Raw genomic sequence first — 21,888 nt, 5'->3', positions numbered from 1 at the left:
AAATATTGTAATATTTGAGGGGTGGTTTCACCCTCTTGGAACTGGAATTTCGAAAAAAATCCCTTCTTATCGAACCTCTACACCCTAGAATCAACCTGTATGCCAAAATTGAGCTTCTTACGTTGAGTCGTTTAAGCAGGATCGTGATTAATCAGTATGTCAGTCACTTAAGGATTTTATATATTAGTATAGATTTTCTTTGTTACCTGTGTTTACTAGTTCCTTAATAGGGCAATTTTGAAAGTGCAACGGTAAAACTAATATCGACAGCAAGAGATGAATAGCAGCTCTACGCAGTTCAACTTTGTTGACGTTTCCACTTATTTTCAAATCCTTGTCAGGCAAAACGATTTCAAGAGCCGATATATAGGCAGGTATTAAAGTCCTAAAAAGGTAATAAATTCGTTTGAGATAAAATTTGTAGTTTTTATTAATTAAATATGATTAATTCTTGAAAAAAGTATTAACTCTGCCCTACACAGAGATCTAAACATACTCACCTTACTCCATCTAAATCCAAGCTAAATATATCTGTAGAATTCATTAAAATGGCAACCATGCATTCTCCACATTCTTTAGAATTCGTCGCACTTTTCAAACCTTGAAAAACAGCCATGTAGAACCTAAAAGTATGTTAGATTTTTTTGAACTTTTTCTTCAAAAAAAAACCTTTTCACAAAGTAAAGTCTGTACAGTCATAGATCAACGTTATTTCATATATTGTCATACTCTAAAATTATAAATCAAAACACAACTAAAATGAATAAAGTTCTAGCATAGCTATTTAAAATTTATAAACTCGGAACGCGCTTAATAAGTAATTTTGGAACGTACTTGAAATTTTTTAAACAATATGAACTGATCTCAGACATACCTTAAAACGGATATTAGGTAAACTAATGCTGACGTAACGTTGAGCGATTTTTGTACAGACTATACTACGAATTATTTTTTTACAATTATCATATCATTCTATCTAGTCAATAACAACCCTTATTTTCCTATGAGACAAAGGTAGACCTCCTCTAGGAATTAATTAAAGTACTACAGAAGTACCTAGATTTTTGTATAAATTACAATGAACACAATAGAAGTTTCAGAGCAATACCTTGCTAAATAAACTGGTAATATTTCCTCTCCAGTCTTCTTAGCGCAGAATATCCTGCACAAAGCACCCAAAGCTTCCGCTTTACCGCTTTCGTACTTATCTATTGTCAATCCGGGAGGCATCTCAGTGTCTGACAGAGAGCTGGGCTGTGAGTAACTCAGGGAACTCTTTGTACTGTCCAGAACCATAGAGTTGGGTCTTTTAAATGAGCCACTCGATTGACCTAGAAAAAGTGAATAAAAATAAGTTATTAGAGATGTGTATGGACAATCAAAACATAGTGACATCGAAAATTGACATAAAAAATAATGTTTCATTGAATTAAATGTACAGGCTGTCCCATTTTGTGTGTTTTTCGGGTTTCTCATTTATGAGTAGGGATACAAAGATGCTTTTTTAGGAAATTAAAATTGCTACATACAGAAGATTCCTAGCTCTCTTGGTTTCTGAAATACAGGGCGAATTTTTCAACCCCATTCGCATCTTGGTTATCTTATACCTTATCAAAGAGGTAAAAACTGAGTCCCATAGAGTTTTTACGTAGAACCCAGTGGCGTACCTATTTTTTTTAAATATATACAGGGTGAGTCTTAAATAAGTGCAAATATTTTCAGGGCTAGTAGATCTTGATAAAAGATACATATTTTCCCTTTACCATTTTTTCAGATAAGTCCAAAATAACCGAGTTATTTAAGTTTGAAAATTTAAAAAAAAAATGATTTTGAAAAAAAAATTGAGAGCCACTGGATTTTTTCTGTATTTGCATCCCTTTTAGTGCCGTAATCATGGAGTAAAGCTGTAACTACGGTAATATTAAAGTTTAAGAAATTATACCGTAGGAAAATTTACGGTGAACAGGCAGTTCTAAAAAGTTTTCCAAAAATATACAGGGAAATTTAAAAGAAAATGCACGATTTTCAACATCTTTTTTTGCGAAAAAAACTCATAGACGTGTTCCTGGGTCGAAATATACCACCCCTGAAAATATTTGCACTTATGTATTTAAGACTCACCCTGTATATATATTTTAAATGGGGCATGCTGTATATTATATTTTTAATTAGGTTGCCTTGTTATGAACTTTCAATACTCTATACTTATTATCATAAATGAAGTAAAAAAATGCATTATTTAATTTTTTAACATAAATCAACTTAGTTTAAAAGAGTATTATTATTTTATTTAAATTAATTTAATTAGACAATTCTACTTTCCATCGTATTATCTTAAGAAAATACACTGAAAATGAACTTGTGCAGCATTTAGATATCAGGCTGTCAATCAGAGTTGACAATTGATATTATTGATACAATATGCAATAATTTCACACAAAGAAACTAGCGTAGCAAATAACCAAAATTTAACGTCGAATAAATTATTTGGTTGTTTTTACTACCTAATTTAAACCTATGTTGTCAAATAATGTATTTTTTACCTTATATTTTTAGAAAGCTCATAACAAGGCAAATAAAGTTGGTAAAAAAGCAATAAAAAACACACATAATAATCAAATACTCACGACTATGCTGGGTATTTAAGTCACACCCTATAAATGCAGCCTCAAAAAGCCACTCCCCAAACAAATGTAATATAGTATTACATTTTGGTCGCCCTGGAGCCAGAACTACCTTGGAATCTGTACCAAATGACGTCAAAGCTGTAATAATACCGTAAATTATACTAAAAAAGTACCATAATGTATTTCCTGTAAATTTATTAATAATAATAATTGATTAATAGTCATACAACTAATAACTAGGTATGCTTTTATATATTGAAAAATAACTATAAAATCTACTATTATTTAATGTTAATAAGGTTCATTTTTATTTCTGATGGTTTAAACCAAGTTTAAACTACGAGAAAAAAGATGTACAGAGAGTTTTACTAACATGAAACACTGCTTGTTGAAGAGGGACCACTATTTGGTGTTGTAACGGGTACTACAGAGGTTCTACTTGTCGTCAGACCTATTAGGGACGATTTTGGGATACCTAAGTGTTGAATAGAGAATATTAATAAAATAATCATTAGGATACAGCCTATAAATGCGCAACAACAAATTTGTGAAAGCACATAATAAATATAAAAAGTTTTTTATGATGTAAAAAACGAAAATATGTGGATTAGTTACATCTACAAATAAAAAATATCGATTTAAATATTTATAATATGGTATAAATACAGAACTATTGCTTATTATAAAATATTTCAATTAAGCAAAAAGTGTGAATGTGTATAATCTACAAGTGAATAAAAATAGAAAATAAGTGTTCTTCAAGTGCAAAAAGTGTGAAAAATATAGGTGTAAATTTTTTCCAATCAAAATGTGCAAATTATATTAATATAAAAAAAAAATATCTACTAGCGGAAATATCATATAATTCATAAAAATAAACAATATAAAAATTATTAATAGAATTGTTGCTATTAAAATTGTGCGAATAGAATCAAAATAGAGTATTTTCCTTATCTGCTCACATTTTCTGTACAGTTATCTACAATTATACACATAGGAAAGTATATTCTTATTTCTATATACAGGGTTGTTCACCACATACGACACGAAGTATTGTAGCTAAACGACTAGATTTTTACAAATTGTAAGTTTTGGATTCGTTGAAGGACTATTAGAGCTACAATTTAAAAATATTTTTACAAAATACAGAGTGTCCCAAATAAATAAAAAATATTAAAGTTGTATTTTTTAAATGGAACACCCTATATATTATTACATTTTTAGTTTCTACGCTTAAAATAAAGGTAAATTTGATTAAGGTTTATTACACTTAAACCTTACCGTTTTTGAAATATTTTCAATTTTGTGAAATTGCAGTATAAATTTTAAGGCTTCATTTCTCCGAGGATGTCAAAGTTTTTATTACTAAATATTTACTGAAGTTTATTTATTGATCAGTTATTGTGTTGCAATAATAAAAACTTTACTACCTTATACAGAGTGTCTAAAAATTAATTTTAAATAATTACTAGCTTTAAACGGCAATAATTTGTTTAATTTAAATGGAACACCCTGTATATTTTATGAGAATCAGATGCACAATTTAATTGTCTATCAAATTGTATTATACCATTTTTTACCTATCTCTTCAAGTTTCCGTAGAAAATGCATTTTCTTGTAATTTAGAACTCATTTATCAATATACCTACCCATGGAATACTGACATTTTAGATTAATTTTAAAGATGTACCAAATTTTTAAAGAGTATAGATACTAATATTGTCGATATAGTTCGTTTATTTCATTAAAAAAACTGTTTAAATATTTGTTAAAAAGGACCAATTAATATGATTCCAGTATTCAAACTACATTAATTGACCGTTTGCGTTGATTAATAATAATTGCTCCAAATACTAAAAAGCTGAATTATGTATGTGTATTAGACAGTGTGGTAAAAAGTAACACCTTAAAAATTATATTTCATTTTTCGACAAATGCCTATTTATAACAACAGAGATGTTCATTTTTATAACTTATTATTATATTGATTTTTGATTCAAATCCACATTTATTTAGAATAATTTATTAACGAACACAATTAAGTATGTAGTTAATTAGTATTTGGGCGGAAATACTGGTGGTATATTTAATTAATGGTATACTCTTTTATAAAAATTTAAATAGTTTTCTTTTTGAATACAAATGGGCTAGTAATATTATTGTTTTACTAAAAACGATAATATTACTAGCCTGTACATTTTGTACATTTGTTGTTTTAAAAACAACCTAAAATGTCAATATTCCATGGGTATATTGATAGATGAGGTCTAAATTATAAGAAAATGCATTTTCTACGAAAACTTGAAGGAATAGGTAAGAAGTGGTATAATACAATTTGATAGAAAATTAAATTGTGCATCTGATTCTCATAAAATATACAGGGTGTTCTATTTAATGTAAATAAGTTATTGCCGTTTAAAGCTAGTAATTATTTAAAATAAAATTTTAGACACTCTGTATAAGGTAGAATAATTATTATTATTGCAACACAATAACTGATCGATAAATAAACTTCAGTAAATATTTAGTATTAAAAACTTTGATATCCTCGGAGAAATGAAGCCTTAAAATTTATACTGCAATTTCGCAAAATTGAAAATATTTCAAAAACGGTAAGGTTTAAGTGTAATAAACCTTAATCAAATTTACCTTTATTTTAATCGTAGAAACTAAAAATGCAATAATATACAGGGTGTTCCATTTAAAAAAATACAACTTTGATATTTTTTATTTATTTGGAACACTCTGTATCTTGTAAAAATATTTTTAAATTGTAGCTCTAATAGTCCTTCAACAAACCCAAAACTTACAATTTGTAAAAATCTAATCGTTTAGCTACAATACTCTGTGTCGTATGTGGTGAACAACCCTGTATAGTTTCGTATATTGATTTTTTTTTCCTATTTGATACTTGAATGTGTGATTACAGTGATAAAATACAGTGATACAGTAATACTGAATCATCATCCTGATATTCTAAATCATTTCGACAGTTGTTATTATTATTTGTGAGAGACGGAATCACAATTTTTATGAAATTTTCTGCCTTGAAATTTTAGGCTCCTTATTATTAGCTAGAAGAAGATGCTGTTTAACAGATAAAATTGTAAGTTTTAGGTATTTAATAAATAAAGTTTGCTTAAAAATGCGATTCTTTATTTAATTAAAAGTTACTTTGTTTTGAATCTCTGAATCTTATCTGAATAATAACTTTTGACATTTTTGCTCTAAAAAAATCGTATTTTAAATTTCAATTTAGAGGCTGTGTTATAAACACTAATTTTTAATCAAAGAGCCTTGGCAAAATAGATTTGATCGTTTAATGTTTTTAGTGTCTTGTTCTGGTCGGTTAAAAGATGCCCAAATCGTATTTTTAATCATATCTCCATTTTTTCCGCTCCTTAGCATATTTGGAAAAAAGCATTTTTTACAAATAATTTAGTACCACACATTTGGTATTTTGAGTCAAATTGTCGTTATGGTGAGCTACTATTGAGAAACACTCGGTATAACAAGTTGTTCGGCAACGTCTCTCTCTAATAATGTAGTATTTTTAGATACAAAATCTCTGCTGAGAAACATTGCGATACAGTTTCGTCACATTTTTGGTACATATGGTTCGTAACATAAATCGCTTTTTGTTTCGAAACATCTTAGCAAAATACGGTTTAGCTACATAAGCTATAACAATAAAGATCTTAGTATCACAAATTTTTCAAAACTTTTAAGAAACAGAAGTGGCTCACATTTACAGATTTTGTACCCGTTCTGTGCCTGAAAAGTTTCCATAATTTATTTGATATTCTGTTAAAATATGAGAACATAACCTTACTTTATTGTTTGGATTTCGTTTTTGCATTTGAGCATTTCGCAAGTTTTTATAGTACTATAATTAAAAAAGCAGAAGGAAGAACATATGGTGAGTGCAAATATAGATATTTTTCTTATGCGATTTTATAATTATTTATTATACACATTATAGAGATGATTTGTATTAGGAATAAATAGTAATAACAGCCACTAGCCATACCCAACAGGAGACCGAATGAAAATGTTAACAGCAAACGTTTCTTTCTCTTTTTTCCACAATGCAATACATGTTTTTATGTTTTAATTGTGTTATGCAAATAAAAATGTATTAATTATTTTGATCAGAACTTTTGATTGGCGTTGTTGACAGGTGACTAGTTCGAAATTTCTACACAGAGATCGTTAAATCGAAACATTTTGGAAACAATGTTTCCATTTATTCATTTTCGAAACACCAGTTTCTCTCTTTTTAGATACAAATATGATATAATGTAGATGATATGTGTCCAACTCCATGTCAATTTTATAAAATAATGAATTAAAATTCCGCCATGTTTGTTAATAATAGCGTTTTTAACTAAAAATATGTTTTTTCGGTTGTTGAGCTTCTAAACTCATAAGAACGCGTCCTACTTACATTAATTTATATATTTTTATTTTCAGAACCATGATAATATAGAAATAAAAATCTATATTTCAAATAAAAATATTTTGTAGCAACAAATAATGATATACAGGGTGTTTCAAAACAAATGCGAAAAACTTTAGGGGGTGATTCCTTGTTCGAAATAAAGGGTAGTTTGCTTTATAAACGTTGGGTCAAAAGTCAACCATTAGGGAGATATCGCGGTACAAAGATGGCGGAAAAATAATGTTTTTATTTTTTATCTTGAAAACGAAAAGAGATAGACTAATGAAATTTTATGGAAGCATTACTGTTATGAAAACACACTTTCAGGTAATTTTTTTACTTTTTTAAATGAGTGGAAGGGGTTGAAATAAACTACCCTATCATTCTTGTTAACGAAATTTAAAGCAAAATCTTATCAAACACATGCAAATGCTTTAATTTGGATAGTTCAGTTTGTTTAGAAACTTTTTTTTACCTCTTGTGTTTTTTAATAAAACTCACCGATTGGAAATTAAAAAATAAAATGTAAAGCATTACATGTCAGGACAAAAACATTTTAGATTAAGAATCTATGATAATAACGATAATAATAATCATCTAGATAATAACGTATTGCAGTAGAGTAATGTCAAATAAAATAATATTAGGAACATCTTAAAAAGTAACAGCGGCCGACTAGATTTTTTCCTAAAAAAATTACAGCAGCCCACTAGATTCTTTATCAGAAAAGGTTTTTTGTCCTGACATGTAATGCTTTACATTTTATTTTTTAATTTCAAATCGGTGAGTTTTATCAAAAAAATACAAGAGATAAAAAAGTTTTTAAACAAACTAAACTATCCAAATTAATTTTTTTGCATGTGTTTGATAAGATTTTTCTTTAAATTTCGTTAACAAGAATGAATGGGGTAGTTTATTTCAACACCTTCCACTCATTTTAAAAAAGTGAAAAAATTACCAGAAAGTGTGCTTTCACAACAGTAATGCTTCCATAAAATTTTATTAGTCTATCTCTTTTCGTTTTCAAGATAAAAAATAAAAACATTATTTTTCCGCCATCTTTGTACCGCAATATCTCCCTAATGGTTGACTTTTGACCCAACGTTTATGAAGCAAACTACCCTTTATTTTGAACAAGGAATCACCCCCTGAAGTTTTTCGCATTTGTTTTGAAACACCCTGTATAGAAGGCGCATTAAAAATATGAAAGTACATTATTAAATTAAACGATGAATTTTATTTTGTCAGACATTTTTTGTGCGAGAGAAAACCTAAAAACAAAGATTTTAAGACAAAAACATTATGGCGGTGGTAGACATTGTTGATGGTTGTTTTCATTTTGAAATTCCCCCACAGACGACGTATACTATTTTAGTTTGGTATTTTTTTTCTTCACATTTAGAAACAGTGCCTGCCGAAAACGGGAACTTCTTGGACACAAATTGCAGAAAATGTTTCGAAACATTCCCTCTAAAAGTTTCGATTCCGCGTCGAAACATTTCACGAAAGGCTAGTGCCACCACATTGAAACACATGTAATAAAGCCATATAGAATATATAGGTTTTGAAAATGTTTCCCATTTGTGGCATGCCGTTTCCATTTTGTGTCACGAAACAGAGACACGATTATTAGAAACATTACCTAAAATGTGTCCAAAAATGCCACACATGGTCACAATTAATTTTTTAATATTGATTTCGACTGTCGAAATAATTTAAAATCAGAGCACGCTCAGACAACCGCAAAAAAAACGTGGCAGACGGACTTAACCCATATAAAAGCACTAAAATAAAGAGTATATACGTTGATCCTAACCCTTAGATACGGAAGACTGTGCAACGCTAAAACTTTTGGCCAGTCGCCTTTGAGCGGGCGGCGTGGGCGAGTGGGCGGTGATTAGGGGTGGGGGCGGTGCCTCGCCGCGCGATTTCTCCGTGCTCGTTCCCATCACCATCGTGTCCCACCAGATGGGCGGTGCGATGCCTACATTGCGGTAGAAGAAGAAAGGTGACCGACAACAAAAACAACAAGTCAAGATGCGCTGAGGGGGTTGTTGGTTAAGCGAAAAGGTCTATAGCCAGAACGTCAAACAATGTTGCGCTATTTCATAGCAATATTGCAGTTACAAACACAGGATTTTTTGACAGTTATTTTCATTATATATAAAGTTCATCATTGTTTGTGCGCAGTGTGGTGTCATACAAGGGGATGTAATATAAAGTAATAGCAAAACAATTTCCGATGCACGTGATAGTGAGATGAAATTCACCTCATAAATTAATCACACTGCCAGAGTGTGATTAATTTATGAGATGAATCTTAATGTAAAATTGTGAAACAAGAAAATCTACAAAATAAATTAGTTATTTTTTGTAAACATTGCTGTGTTAATCCAAGGGAAACTACTTGTCAGCAGTTAAGTTTACAGATAAACAAATTTGCCTAACCAAACCAAACAAAAAAATGCTTAACGTTTCGGAAAGTTTATCTCTTTCTGTCGTCGGAAGCAAAAAAAAAAACAAAGAATAAAGAAAAAAAAAACGATTTAAAATATTTAAATTCACCTATTCGAGAACACTTTAGCTTTTAAAAACCGTTGACGTTCTGTTAAAATGACATTAATGTCATTTTTATCTGTAAACTGAACTGTGCTGATAAGTAGTTTCCGTTGGATTAACACAGAGATTGTAGATTTTCTTGCATTGGCGAAAACCCATATAGGATTTTTTTGGAGATGAATCCGCCACATAGGTATAGACATTTTTTAATATATTTATTATATCATTTTTTTATGTTTTATTTTTAATTTAATAATTAATATCTTAGTAATTAATTTATTTATTATTTATGTTTATTTATTAACAGTAGTCACTAACACTCACAGTAGAAATGTGTAAATTTAGGGCAGCAGCTACTCGCTCCAAATCGAAATAAGTAGAAATAACTTTGAAAGTGGTATCACAGATTATACAGATTATAATCTTTGTTTTTTCTTTATTGTTTTTCGTGGTTCCAATTTTCGGAATCGGGCACTAGTTAGGTTACTAGTTTGCGTACATAGCACGCCCACTTATGGCCTCTAAAACTGTGCACAGCGCCTGACCGCCACAGTTATTAGAGAGATATCGCAAAACCGAATAGCGTCATGCAGTATTTACGCGTACCTTATCATGGTTACGACACAGGTTACGATATGCGCGAGTCAATTTTTAACGCAACGCCCGCTAATAACGTTATCGCCTGACGTAATTTGCGGATCAATTACACCAAGCGCTATTTCTAAATAACGTTTAAAAATTGCTTAAATGGGTATGTGCGGGTATTTGACAACCGGGGCCGGCCGGTTGTTTGAATTGTTTTGAATTATTACTTTAGTTTTATTAGGTAATTTGATATATAAGTAGCTGGGATTAGTTTTAATTAAATAAATATGGCTCAAAATATGGATTCCGCCTCTTCAAATATTAAAGAACCTATAAAGAGGTTTAGGCAGTTAGCAGATGACGACTTAGCCCTTCTAAGAGAATTTGTTGCTTGTTGCTCTAAACCCACTGGCAGACGTTGAAAAATAAAGCACTGGAAATAAGCACTTTAGCCATTTAGTTTTAAAATACCTAGTAAACAAAACAATTTCAAAGTTTTAAATTCAAAGTTAGGTTAAGTTTAAATAGCGGACGCGACGCGAACAGAATTCTTTCCGATCCGATAACTATAAATGAAGAGAGTTAATACCTAATACCACCTCACGTAAAGGAAATAACACCTGGCCTTATTAACGTCCATGCACGCTATTCGGTTTAGCGATATCTCTCTATTACGCTGTTTATTGTTATTTTACACGAGTTTATTTTTGCGCACAGGAAATTTTACTCGTTTGCACATCGTCATAAAAAACAATTTTCGTACCACGAATTAGGGATAAGATTAAGATTTTTATCTGTATACATATAGTATACTTAATCTGTGGTGGTATAATGTGTTTACCAATCAAACTTACTTCTCTGCAGTCAAGGGTAAGAAAGGACTTTTATTGTCAAGTTCTCGTTCAAAATAGTTAATCAGGAAAGCTACAAGCTCTTTGCTGCGACTGTTTAAATCTTCAACGCACAATTTCAAGAAATTCAATATAAAAACTCGAAAATTTAGTCCTTGAAAGAACTTTGTGCTTAAAAGTACAATTTAAAAAAAAAGACTATAAAAATCGATAAAAAAACGAGAATTACTCCCAAAGATTCAACAACAACACAATATTATACAAAATAATGACTGACATGATAATTATCAAATAATAAAAGACAACCTTACTGATCGCGATGATAAAAATCGCTCTAAACTAATTTTTGATTTTTTTAATTAAACTAAATAAAATATCTATTACAATCATTTGCTCTATAATATAAAATGAAGAGCTGCTCAGTACCTTAAATTAAACAACAAATTTAAACATTTTTGCCAAAATTTTATTTAGTCAGGTTTATAGAGGCTTTAGTGTCAATTTAGATATGATTGATGACGTGCGTGGGAAAATTTTTTGCGATTACCGTTAAGTAAGTGCAACTATCATATTACCAACACAATAAAGTTTCTTTCTCTTTTATTACAGTCTTTAATTTTGTTACAAAAATAAAATAAGTATACAAAAAATGTAACAGGTTAAAAAAATAATCAAACCAATTTAAAAAAAGGACTAAATTTAGGTAAAAAAAATAAAGCTGTGATCTGTTAGATAAAATAGTAGACAAGGCCAACAAAAAAGTTTATTGAGTGCCTTACAACCACATAACCAGCGTTCACTTTTATAAAAATTTTCACTAAGATGACGAATGCACGATTAATTTAGTGTTAATATTGAAATATCAACAGAATATTGAAAATATGCTTTGGATGTCCTTCTTCAATAGTTTTTAATTTTTCTGAATAGACCATAGAACTGAAAGATGATTGCAAAATTATTTCTATTTTACAGCACTCAGATTCGATTATCGCGACGCGCCGCGATATTTTTTATTTTATACCGCGAACGAGATGTGTTTAAAAAACCGCATCACCCACCGGCTAAAACAGCGAACGGGAGACGTATCGTGGACGGAAAGTTCGTTGACCACGGCTTGCGTTCGGCCGCGTTCAGAATGTAATAAGGACAGTCGCATCTTGGCGCTGTCGAGATATTTTTATTTCTAGCGTTTAGCGTAGGTCTTAGCGTTATCAAACCAACTTGACAAAATAACGTTTGCTCCAAGTTTGCTCTAATAGCGGAATTGTGGCGGTATTTTATTTTGAAACAGCAATATCTTTCTAATATTAACAGATGCGAATCCTGGCGGACATTTTTCGAACTTGAAGATAATTTATGGCGATTTACTAATTAGAATTTTCATCATAAAGTTTTATTACCCATATCTACCTTAGGTATTGGTAATAACTGATGAGTAAATAACAACTAATCAAAAAATACGAATAAAGTAACCTTTAATCTAGTAATAATTTACATTAACATCAATTAACATCTGTTAACCAAAACAAAAACGTGCTCCCAACTTTGTTTGACGTTTGCTATACGAAATATTTAACATTTTCACTTATGAAAGTAAATAATAGATTATTCAAATAATTCATTTAATTAATTACATCTTTCAGCTAAATTGTACCGGGTGTCCCACTAAGAATAGCTCTCGGCTGTATCTCGGAAAGTATTAGCCGTAGGGGCTGCGGAAAAAAATATTTATAGCTAAAGAGGCTACGAGAAATTGCTGGAAACTATTTTCAAGTTTGTAGAACGACCGCTAGGGGGCGCAACTGCAACAAAAAATAAGAAAATGGAGTTTTTACACAATTTTGCCTATATAAGGTGTACTATAAGTAATAGCTTCTTAATCTTCAGTAAATTTTGAATATTTTTTGTTAGAGCCATTTTCCCCTATCTACCAAAATAAAGTGGCGGGGGAAGGTTAGATCTCTTTTTATTTAAATATTAATAACTCTGGACTGGATGATCAGAATCCAACAAACGAGGGCTCGTTTAAAAGAGCGTTTCTTACTCTATATTATACCATATAAACAATAATAATAAGTTTTTGAACATAGACGCTAGGGGGCGTTGTCTTACAATTTAACAAACATTGCGCGTTTTTTCAAAAAAATTAAATGCAATAGTATATGTAATTTTAGCTGATCGGAAAGAGTAGTAAAAGCTTAAAAAGTCAGCGAAAACCGCATCTTGATATCTTCTTTCAAACCGAAGATATTAGCAAAATTATAATAAATACCAAAAAATAAGCCTTTAATTACCTTATTTTTACAACACGGTGTCAGTAGCCCTCTTGATTATGCCCATTCTAACAAAAATAAGATATAAACAGTTAGTTTATTTTAAAATCGACGAAATACCAGAATACCATAATACCAAAGGTACTAATATCTAATAATTAAGATATTAATATCAGTGGACAAGAAACGATGATTCAGTGAAATCATGGTAGGCTTTGGAAAAAAGTTGCTTTTGACGTAATAGTGTAAACGTCAAATTGTTATTAGATCAACATTTTGATAGCCTTAGCAGCGTTTTTTATTGCTTTTATTATTTGAAGTAGTTGAAGTTGTTGGCATTTTGAAAAAGAAATCAACAACGCCCCCTAGCGTCTATGTTCAAAAACTTATTATTATTGTTTATATGGTATAATATAGAGTAAGATAACGTTTGTATGATTCTGATCATCCAGTCGAGAATTATTAATATTTAAATAAAAAGAGATCTAACCTTCCCCCACCACTTTATTTTGGTAGATAAGGGAAAATGGCTCTAACAAAAAATATTCCAAATTTACTGAAGATTAAGAAGCTGTTACTTATGGTACACCTTATCTAGGCAAAATTGTGTAAAAACTCCATTTTCTTATTTTTTGTTGCAGTGGCGCCCCCTAGTGGTCCTTCTACAAACTTGAAAATAATTTCCAGCAATTTCTCATAGCCTCTTTAGTTATAAATATTTTTTTACGCAGCCCCTACGGCTAATACTTTCCGAGATACAGCCGAGAGCTATTCTTAGTGGGACACCCTGTACATATAAAATGCGGATTTTCATGCATCTGTCATCTGTCGTTGATACGATCATCTGAAAGCGGTCTGATTGGTCATAGTGTTATCGCGCTTCATTTCTTCAGAAAAATGTTTACCCCTGCTCGACAACAGAGGAAGTTAAAATAAATTTAACTTTTCGTACGATAACGAATGTTTTGACAACTGTAATTTAACCTTACTTTTTTGCTGACAAATTTAGGCATTTATCGCCATCAGGAAGTGGTAAAAATTAGTAGTGTCTGATAAGTCAAACTGACAGAAAACGTTATGAAAATGAAAAGAAAAAATGACAATTGGAACTGTATTGTGAATTGTTATTGTCAAATATTTTTGACCAGTCACTAACACAGGCATGAGAATATAATAAATTTAAAAACTATTGAGTTTTCTGACCAGTACAGACTTCTATCATCATATCGTCAGAAATTGGATGCATGAAAATCCGCCTAATTATTCAAATAATCTACGTATTTTGGAAGTAGATATTAGTTCTGAAAGTAACAAAACAATTATACAGAATAAAATCAGACATAATAGTTATGCACAAATGAATAAAACAACAGAATTAATCAAAAAAGAATTTCAAACACACGTCATTCGTTCACAATCACTATACAAACCCAAAAAGGCGTCAACTTGACCGGCGATCCCTTTAATGGCCTTGAGAAAAATGACAGGAAGAAGTTGCAAACATGGATGCTGACACGGATCCACCACTCCATCAGTGCTGATAGCAAATTGTAGAAATTTCTGCGTCTGACTGATTATCTGTGAAATAAATAGATTTATACAGGGTCCGGCAATAGTGCGCCGGGCATCTGTAGCTCCTAGAAAAAAAAACTTGAGAATTTTGTTTAAGTGCAAACCTAAAGTATGTACCAGGATGTATTTCAGGAAAATATTTTAACTTCTATAGGGTGGCTCAAAAAAGTGTGAATGGACCTGGATGATTTTTTTTAAATGGAACACCCTGTATATTATTGCATTTTTGGCTTTCTTTCCGATCACTTTACATAACCCTAAGATATGAATAAATACATTTCGATAGTTTCAGAGATATTAAAAAATAAATCAAAAATATATATTTTTCAGCCCATCTTAAAAAAATTATTAAAAATACAAGAACTATTCTGAAATCAAAACTATATTAGGTATTTACTTTAGATGGTCTGTACTGACTTTGCTATAAATATGAATATCGTAAATTATACAGGATGTTCAAAATTCTACGCCAAACTTTCTAAAATATAAAATAATTTTTCTTCGTTTTTTTAAATGGAACACCCTGTATATTATTTTTTCAATAGACGGAGAATTAAAAAATGAACATTTTTTGTATTTACAGTATTTCAAAATTTTTAACGGTTTCCCAGATATTTGCGGTTTTATATTTCATATGGCATTTTCCACAGTAAATTTTTATCAAAGCCACCCAATGGTTTTTCTCTCGTATTTTATCATTAAAAGCGCCATATGAAATAATACTGCGTGTATCTGCGAAACCGTTAAGAATTTTGAAATACTCTCTAAATACAAAAAATGTTCATTTTTACACTCTCCATCTAATAAAAAAAATATACAGGGTGTTCCATTTAAAAAAACAAAGAAACAATATTTTATATTTTAGAAAGTTTGGCGTAGAATATTGAACATCCTGTAGGATTTACGATTACCATATTTATAGCAAAGTAAGAATAGACCATCTAAAGTAAATACCTAATATAGTTCTGATTTCAGAACAGTTCTTGTATTTTTAATAATTTTTTTAAGAAGGGCTGAAAAATATATATTTTTAATTTATTTTTTAATATCTCTGAAACTATCGAAATATATTTATTTATATCTTAGGTGTATGTAAAGTGATCTGAAAGGAATCCAAAAATGCAATAATATACAGGGTGTTCCATTTAAAAAAAATCATCCAGGTCTACTCACACTTTTTTGAGTCACCCTATACAAGTTAAAATATTTTCCTGAAATACATCCTGGTACATACTTTAGGTTTGCACTAAAACAAAATTGTCAAGTATTTTATTCTATGAGCTACAGATGCCCGACGCACTATTGCCGGGCCCTGTATATAGGAAAGTCAATAAAAGTTGTAGTACACGTCATCAACATATTTGAAAAATGCACGTCGCAATATTGCCACGGCTACTTTTTTTACTTTGACTTTTGACAAATGTTAAATATTCGGAATTTTGCCATCGATTTTTTACTTTAATTTTAGACACAATACATATAAAATATATTTTTTTATATCTACTTTGCTACTTTGTCTATTATTATTCCACAAACAAATTCTAATTAAATGAAGTTATTAACAAGTTATCTGAATGAAACCTAAAAACTGTAACGTTCTAATTGGTTAATAATAGTCTTAACTTTCTATGAGATTCTACTCACAGTCAGTAAACTGATATAGAGTGCATCTTAAACATGCTGAAAGATCTTAACAAAAAAATACCTCAGGTTTTGTTAAATTAACTGGATTTCCTATGGTATTCAAAAATCTATACCAACTCTGTGCCATGCAGTCATTTGACATGTTCTTAGGTATCAAATCTTCTTCCCCTGGTTAAAAAATAGTATAAATAATATAATTTTACAAAAATTAATAAAATAAAGACCTATTTTTAGTTCAGGAAACGATGGTCCGTACATAAACACCAAAACTTTCGAAGTTAGAGCTAAGTTCACTCTATTCCATTGCTCTACTAAAGCGACTCTATGTCTCCAGTTCATGCAACTCTCCCTCAGTGTTTTCCATAGAGGAGGAGCGGGAAAACATTGAGCGCAAGCTATTAACCATATCTTAAATAAAAGAAACAGTTTATTTACTCTTTTTTATTTAATAAAACATAAAAAAATAGGTTAGGTACCTCAAAAAGTACACTCAACACCCTTTCACACAGCTGATCCGCTACGTCATCTTTGACAGTTGGAGGAGACAGAAGAATGTCATTGATTGCTAAGAGAAAGAGTAGGAGAGCCTCCCATGTATCCCTGTCGAGGATTTTTGATTTGTGACTAATGTCTTGCAGAGTTCTTAGAACTCTGTGACATAAAACAGCTTGGCGGTGTATTGTATCAGGCCCTAAAAATATAAAAATATTAATATATATCTGTGGATACATACAATTTTACTAATAAAAAACATCACAGAAACATGATATATTTATTTAAAGTACTAGAAATAATGTCTAATACACATAATGTAGATAGCTACATATTTATTTAACTTCCATGCTATTCAAAATATTTTTTTTAAATAAATATAGCAATTTAAAAAAGGCATCCATTTTTCTCAAAGAGACCTGGTTCAAATTAAAAAAGGTAGAAAAAAGACTCAAAGTCTCGGTCTCAACGTTTATACAATGTTAAACTGTTACACGTGTTTCGCTCATATACGAGCATCATCAGACCTAACAAGAAAGAACCTAAATAAATAATTTTTATTTTTATTTTTTTTTATTTTTATTTTATTTTTTGTTATTTATTTAGGTTCTTTCTTGTTAGGTCTGATGATGCTCGTATATGAGCGAAACACGTGTAACAGTTTGTATAAACGTTGAGACCGAGACTTTGAGTCTTTTTTCTACCTTTTTTAAATATAGCAATCACTAAACTTCTAAAAAAAATCAATTCACAGTGTGACCAACGGTCAAGCGTTCCAAAAATCTCCATTATGTGGTAACATTTTCACTCAATTTTTTTGACAAAATATGTGAGCTATCGTAGCGCACATTTTAAAAATATATTCACAGATATACAGAGTGATTCAGACATATTTATATATTTTTTTATTCAAGGCTGAATATTTTACTTGCTCAATAAACGTCTTTAAAATACCATGACATTTTTCTAAAACTGATTAAAATTCTGTCTTAAACATGTTTGGGTTTTCATATTTAATTAAAAAAACAACTCCAAATACAAGATATCATGATACCACTTTCAAAGTTAGTTTTTATTAAATTCTGTTTTTATTAGTTTGTGCATTAATAGCACCCCCATACTTGTTATTATGACGTTGTAAGATGTACATCAATAAATAAATAACCCATAATAACGTTTAGAATAATCTTTATAATGGACTAGTTTTTGCCAATATGTAATAAGTAAGATAAGCTATAAAACAAATAAATCAATTAATTACTAAAATATTAGTTATTAAATTAAAAATAAAACGTAAAACTCTTTAAAAAATGATATAATAAATAATATATTGTTTGTCAATTTTAAATTAAGGTTCATCTCATAAATCCATCACAATCTGACAGCGCTGTCGCCATCGCTTGTCACTCAAAGTTGATCACGTGCATCGGAAATTGTTTTGCGATTACGATAGTAATTAATTAAAAAAAAATAATAAAATTTTAGCATAAAAATGTATTAGATTTAAACTACATATCTATAAAATATTTTTAAAATATGTATTACTATTCAGAGCATAATTTATTAAAAAGTTGAAAATCTGAAATAGAAAACCTGATATGGAGATTTTTTTCGAATACTGAGCCACCCTGTATAGACACTCTCATTTAGACACTCTATAGATGTAGTTTCAAAACAGCACATATATACATGCAGGGCAGAAGCTTCTTATAATTCACAAAACCTTAAGAATATGAAAAATTCATACCCAAGTCCATATATAAAAATGGCCAGTCTTAAAAAATATGACAGAATAATAATAATTTTATATCTTTGACTTAATAATTTACTCAGAACTTACCTTCTCCCTTCCTAGGTACAAACAAATAATGCAAATGAGAAATAATCTTTCTTGCATAGATGTTTGGATCTTCGATAATCGGTTTGGGTACGCATATTTTCGGTTCGGGCAACAAAGCTGTCAACCACTCACAATACACGTTTACACAATCTTTGATAGCATCATGTTCTGAAAGCGATAGAGACAGTCCAAAACATAGTACTTCCATACTCCATTGTACCTAAGAAAATAATTAAATAAAGTTTGCTTGTGGGAAAAACCAAATAAATACGAAAATTAATAAAAGTTGGCCTGTACATCATCAAAATATTTTGACAAATGCATGTTGCAATGTTGTCAAGATTACTTTTTAATAACTTCTGATAAGTGTTAAAATTAGTAAATTTGTCATCGATTTTTCATTTCAATTTTAGATGCTATACAAATATAAATCTTTTTTTATCTACATTATTACTTTGTCTATGATTATTACACAAATTCTAATGAAATGAAGTTATTAGAAAGTTTTTTGAATGAAAGCTTAAAAATTTAAAGTTCCAATAGGTACTTTTATTTTATTTTTTGCCATACTTTTATTCATTTCTTTATACTTACATCTCGATCATTAATAAGAATGCTCGGCTCAGGAGCTTGAGTTATTCCCAAATTACTTGCTAGTTGTTTTACCAGACTCAAAGTTATTTCTTTACTGATAGGTAAATCAAATTTTTCTAACACACTTTGGCCCTCTTGTTCTCCTTGTTGAACCACTAAACCTAAGGACGTCCATTCTCCATACATGCCCTTATTTTCGTTGCTGTCCTAAAAAATAACATTACTACTTACTTTATATCACTTCTAAATTAACTGAATTTAATGTACTAATTAAAAAACTCTTTTTTTTTAAATTATTTATACCATATAATCTTCTTTTGAAATGTGTGGCGCCTACCTTAAGGTTCATACGATTAAACAATCCCAAATTCATAGGCAAGCCGTTTGAGTGGAAAGATAACTGTACAGAAAGGTTGATTACACCTACGGAATTATTAATAATTTATCAACAAATACATTGTTTTTTAATTACTGTTTTTATTTTCGTCCACGTCAAAGATCAGCTGTTTTTGACGGCGCCGGAGCGCGTTCTTCTTTTTGTCCGGTGTGGCGTTTGGATTCTGTAAGAGCGAGCTGGGTATAAAGTCCAAACTATGGGAAAAGAAGAAGAAAACTTGAAATACGGGGGTTTAATGAAAAGAATAATTTAATAATTCAGTAAAAATTATTTTAAAATAGACATTTTTGTAATCAGTTGCAGTTTGAATGGTCCTATGACACGAAGGATAATAATTGACCGAGGGACAATAATTGTACGAGGTTATTTATTAACAGTTTATAATTTCCGTGGTGCATAGATAATTCTATTTTTACTGAATTTGGTATACTTATTTTGTCCCCTTTTGACACAAATGAAAAAAAACGACACAAATGTTGCATTTATTAATCTTCCGGTAGGTAGTTTTGATATAAAGGATAGTTCGTGTATTTGTAATAACTATTTTTTTTTAAGGAAGTGTGAAAAATATTTATTTTTTATTTATTTATTAATATCCCTGAAACTATCAGAATATATTTACTCATATCTTAGAATTATGTAAAGTGATCTGAAAGGAAGCCAAAAATGCAAGAATATACAGGGTGTTCCATTAAAAAAAAATCATCCCGATCCACTCACACTTCTTTGAACCACCCTATATAAGGTGAATTTCAGTTGATTTCAACAAATTCTGACTGCAGCGCTTCAACGGCAGAAATAAGAAGTTATCAGTATGTATATCACGCCGGCGCCCCCGCGCCCTCATTTTGATCACTTTGAAATAATATTGAATTCGTGGTTTTGTCATAATATTTAAGTATTTTAGTTTTTTGCTAGTATGCAGTCGTTGAGTGCTAGTGCAGTTGCTAGTGCAGTTGGTTTCGAGTAGTAAAAAATAAGTGAAAAAGAATTCGAACGTCGGCGTCTTGTTCTGTTGTGACAATTTCAAATGTTAATAAAATTGACTAAAAAATGTAAAGCGTAAAGGAGGGCGTAATTAGGGCGTTGTTGGGTTCAATAACATTCAATAACTCAACTCTCCCGGATATTCAACTTTCCCGAAACAACATTTTATAGCTTCATAGTTTCTCACACCGATTTGATCAAAAGCAAAAATGGATTCAATCAGTTCCATGAAACAAGTGAGTAAACTAAGTGCTCGTTGCATAATCAAAAAATTAAATAGACATATATATACTCTGAGAAGATAAAATATAATTTGCAATAATAATGGTATACTTTTTTTAATCAACTAATGAATAAATATTTTATGAACATCTAAAATTATAATTATGTACCTTTAAAAAATGTCGTTATAGCCAAAATAGCCTCAATTATGCTCCACTAGCAAAACCGGTGATTAAAATATGCTCGCTACCGTAATTGAACTTATTTAATTTTTTTTTAACTGGAATAATAGCTTTTTTCGTTTTCCTGTTATTACCGATTCTGAACCGTCCGAGAACTGTGATGCGTATGCGCAGAAGGAAATAATAGCTTTGTTCGGGTTCTTTTTATTACCGATTCTGAACCGTCCTAGAACTCTGCAGGGCATGCGCAAATGAAATAATGTCTTCATATTTCCTTCTGCGCATACGCATCACAATTCTAGGACGGTTCAGAATAGGTACTAAGAGAAACCCAAAGTAAGCTAATATGAAGACATTATTTCATTTGAGCATGCGCTGCAGAGTTCTAGGGCGGTTCAGAATCGGTAATAACAGGAAAACGAAAAAAAAAAATCCAAGCTAGACCTTCTGAAGATATCAAAATATTTACTTTTTTATTTTTATTTTCAGAATTTTTACAAATTATACTTCCTAACACTTTTAGAATAATTAAATAATAAATTTTTCGTATACTCGCTATATATTCAAACCCATATATTTGTGTATACTAGTTGTTTACGATATTCTCCCATGGTGGCAGCAC

At 30.3% G+C, this 21,888-nt stretch overlaps 1 protein-coding gene across 4 annotated transcripts in view; it reads right to left on the bottom strand.

Moving 5' to 3' along the window:
- LOC115885236 (ral GTPase-activating protein subunit beta) overlaps window positions 1-20,069 on the bottom strand; it is a 40,003-nt gene extending 19,934 nt beyond the window's left edge. The window contains exons 1-14 of one of the 4 annotated variants that reach the window (XM_030904074.1): window positions 19,951-20,069; window positions 19,816-19,901; window positions 19,479-19,685; window positions 18,885-19,104; window positions 17,029-17,243; window positions 16,777-16,960; window positions 16,614-16,720; window positions 14,767-14,914; window positions 8,885-9,052; window positions 3,001-3,102; window positions 2,628-2,765; window positions 1,109-1,331; window positions 501-623; window positions 207-385 (exon numbers count right to left, since the gene is read on the bottom strand). In XM_030904074.1, coding sequence (XP_030759934.1) covers window positions 207-385; window positions 501-623; window positions 1,109-1,331; window positions 2,628-2,765; window positions 3,001-3,102; window positions 8,885-9,052; window positions 14,767-14,914; window positions 16,614-16,720; window positions 16,777-16,960; window positions 17,029-17,243; window positions 18,885-19,104; window positions 19,479-19,685; window positions 19,816-19,851 — 2,050 coding nt within the window. In that variant the 5' untranslated portion in view covers window positions 19,852-19,901; window positions 19,951-20,069. Of the gene's footprint in view, window positions 1-206; window positions 386-500; window positions 624-1,108; window positions 1,332-2,627; window positions 2,766-3,000; window positions 3,103-8,884; window positions 9,053-14,766; window positions 14,915-16,613; window positions 16,721-16,776; window positions 16,961-17,028; window positions 17,244-18,884; window positions 19,105-19,478; window positions 19,686-19,815 lie in introns of all 4 variants that reach the window. The other 3 variants (XM_030904075.1, XM_030904077.1, XM_030904076.1) reach the window with 3 other exon arrangements.
- Window positions 20,070-21,888: the final 1,819 nt, after the last annotated feature.

This window comes from Sitophilus oryzae, unplaced genomic scaffold, assembly GCF_002938485.1.
Source record: "Sitophilus oryzae breed Bouriz unplaced genomic scaffold, Soryzae_2.0 scaffold_378_pilon_pilon, whole genome shotgun sequence".
Lineage (NCBI taxonomy): Eukaryota > Metazoa > Arthropoda > Insecta > Coleoptera > Curculionidae > Sitophilus > Sitophilus oryzae.
Note: the sequence above shows the minus strand (reverse complement) of the source record. Positions and strands in the feature narration are given on the sequence as shown.